This window comes from Squalius cephalus, assembly GCF_949319135.1.
Source record: "Squalius cephalus genome assembly, chromosome: 7".
In the NCBI taxonomy this organism is placed as follows: domain Eukaryota; kingdom Metazoa; phylum Chordata; class Actinopteri; order Cypriniformes; family Leuciscidae; genus Squalius; species Squalius cephalus.
In genome coordinates this window covers 48,042,519-48,044,765 of record NC_137128.1, presented here as the reverse complement: position 1 = coordinate 48,044,765, position 2,247 = coordinate 48,042,519, and the positions used below count along the sequence as shown (strand labels likewise).

The 2,247-nt window shown below is 39.2% G+C and overlaps 1 protein-coding gene across 1 annotated transcript in view; it reads left to right on the top strand.

The window, feature by feature from the left end:
- The first annotated feature begins 509 nt into the window (after window positions 1-509).
- Window positions 510-2,247, top strand: part of prkab2 (protein kinase, AMP-activated, beta 2 non-catalytic subunit) — an 8,280-nt gene continuing 6,542 nt past the window's right edge. Inside the window, exons 1-4 of the mRNA XM_079877025.1 lie at window positions 510-647; window positions 1,292-1,462; window positions 1,647-1,804; window positions 1,887-1,980. Coding sequence (XP_079733151.1) covers window positions 1,313-1,462; window positions 1,647-1,804; window positions 1,887-1,980 — 402 coding nt within the window. The 5' untranslated portion in view covers window positions 510-647; window positions 1,292-1,312. The remainder of the gene's footprint in view (window positions 648-1,291; window positions 1,463-1,646; window positions 1,805-1,886; window positions 1,981-2,247) is intronic.

Below are 2,247 nucleotides of genomic sequence, written 5' to 3'. Positions count from 1 at the left end.
TCAAGGGAAGACAGTTGTATAGTATTCAGAAGCAAGTAGGAAACGGAAGAAGTGTTTTTGGGAATAGGAAAGAGGATGCGATTGTTTCTCGTATTAGAATAGGGCACACACGGTTAAATCATTCCTTGTTTAAGATAGGAAAACATGATACGGGAAAATGTAATTATTGTGATCAGGCAGAAACAATAGAACATGTTTTAATAAAATGTTTAAAATATGGAAAAGAAAGGTTAGTACTTAAGAGGATAGTAAGAAAATTGGGTGTGGTAGTATTCAGTATGGAAAGTCTATTGGGAAAGCAAGTAGAACAAGTAAAAATATATAGTGCGATAATGAAGTATCTTAAAGCAATAGGAGTAGATTGGAGAATTTGAAGTATAGGGGATAAAGGTTTTTTTTTTTTTTTTTAAATTTAGTTGCTTATTGTTTTTTAGTGCTTCACACTCCAGCTCAGTTGGTGGCGGTAATGCACCGAAAGTTGGTTTGCCAACCGCCATAAAACACCAAACGAAGAAGAAGAAGAAGAAGAATCCAGACATGTTTTGGACCCCTCGGCTCGCCGTAGCTGTCAGGTTGCAGTTGCAGTATGTTGTTAAAGTTCAGTCGTTCGCAGCATTGGAAATAATATTCATTCTTATTCTTCTACGGTATTATACTTCTACTGTTTTACATTTTACTTCACAGCAAGCGCTTTAACACATGCAGATGTTCCGATTCAGGCACTTTTTGATCTGACGGAAACTATGAATCTATAGCATGCTAACAGCTAGCCTATCAATAACACTTATTTCACATATGCAAACTAAAATAATATCTAAATATAACCTAACATACTCATATTTTAAGCGTTTAACAGCGTTAATCTTGCGTTTATAATGTTGTGTCCTGTGTTTGTTTTTAGTATTTAGATGTTCGGTGACATTTCATGCGTTTTAGTGTCTAATCTTCATTTCGGAGAGTTTCTGACTTTGTAGAAATACAGCAAGTCGAGTTTTGTTTGTGAAATAACCAATGCATCATATAATCATACTTTACCAGCTCAGTATTGAAAAGGGAGTATATAAGCTGTATCAAAATATAAAGTTAATGAGATATAAGAAATGGCTGTTAATAAAAGTCTAAATATTATACATCAGAGAATGTTTAAATGTGATGCAGGAAGTGAATTATTAATTTCTTGCTGTCGATGTGAAGGAGTTTTCTGAAACAATGTATTTATGCGTGTTTGCAGTGACACCATCAGTAACATTACTGACCTCAGTTCGTAATGTTGGTGTGTGTGTTTCTGTAGTGAAGCTGCTTGTAGAGCATCATGGGAAACACCAGTGAGCGTGTGTCTGACCGGCACGGGGCGAAGGCCCAGCGCTCAGACAGCGGAGGACACAAAGACCTGGAGCCCGGGAAAATGATGGACAGCACAGACGACCCCAATATTTTCAACACACACGGGCCAGAATCTAAAGTAAGCCAGAACACACAGTGACATCAAGCCATTTTACAAACACACAGAACTTGTGCTTGAAGCTTAAAGGGCTCATATCCATGTGATCAGTTAAACAGAGCAGAGCGTTTAAGTATAAAGAGTAAACAGATGTTCTTGCATGACCTGGTGTGTGTCAGAGCACTGAATCCCGTGTCTTCTTTAGGCCGCGGGAGAGAAGGACTTCGCCCCAGATTTAGATGATCTGGTGAAGACGAGTTCTCAGGCTCGACCCACTGTGATCCGCTGGGCTGGAGGAGGCAGAGAGGTTTACATCACCGGCTCCTTCAACAACTGGAGCTGCAAGATCCCGCTCAACAAGAGGTGTCTGTGCGCAGAGATGAACAGAAGCTCGCTCATTGTTATTGCATGAATTTTCCAACCTTTTTTCTCTGTGTTTTCGAAGCCATAATGATTTTGTAGCCATCTTGGACCTGCCTGAGGGCGAACATCAGTACAAGTTCTTCGTTGATGGCCAGTGGCTTCATGACCCGTCTGAGGTGATTATATCTGCAATTAACCCGCCGTCACATGACTTATGAACATAGCTTCTGTCTTAGTTAGGGACACTTAATATTCAACAATATTATTGCTCTTCTGCACTGACACCATTATATGAGAACTGAGCTGAGCTGGACAATGACATCACAGTTGTCTCCAGAGCGGATATATATATATAAATGAACTAAATTAATAACTTTTTTTACAACAAAAATGACCCATCACTGAACTTAAGCTGGACTGACGCTATTTTCTTCTACAAACAA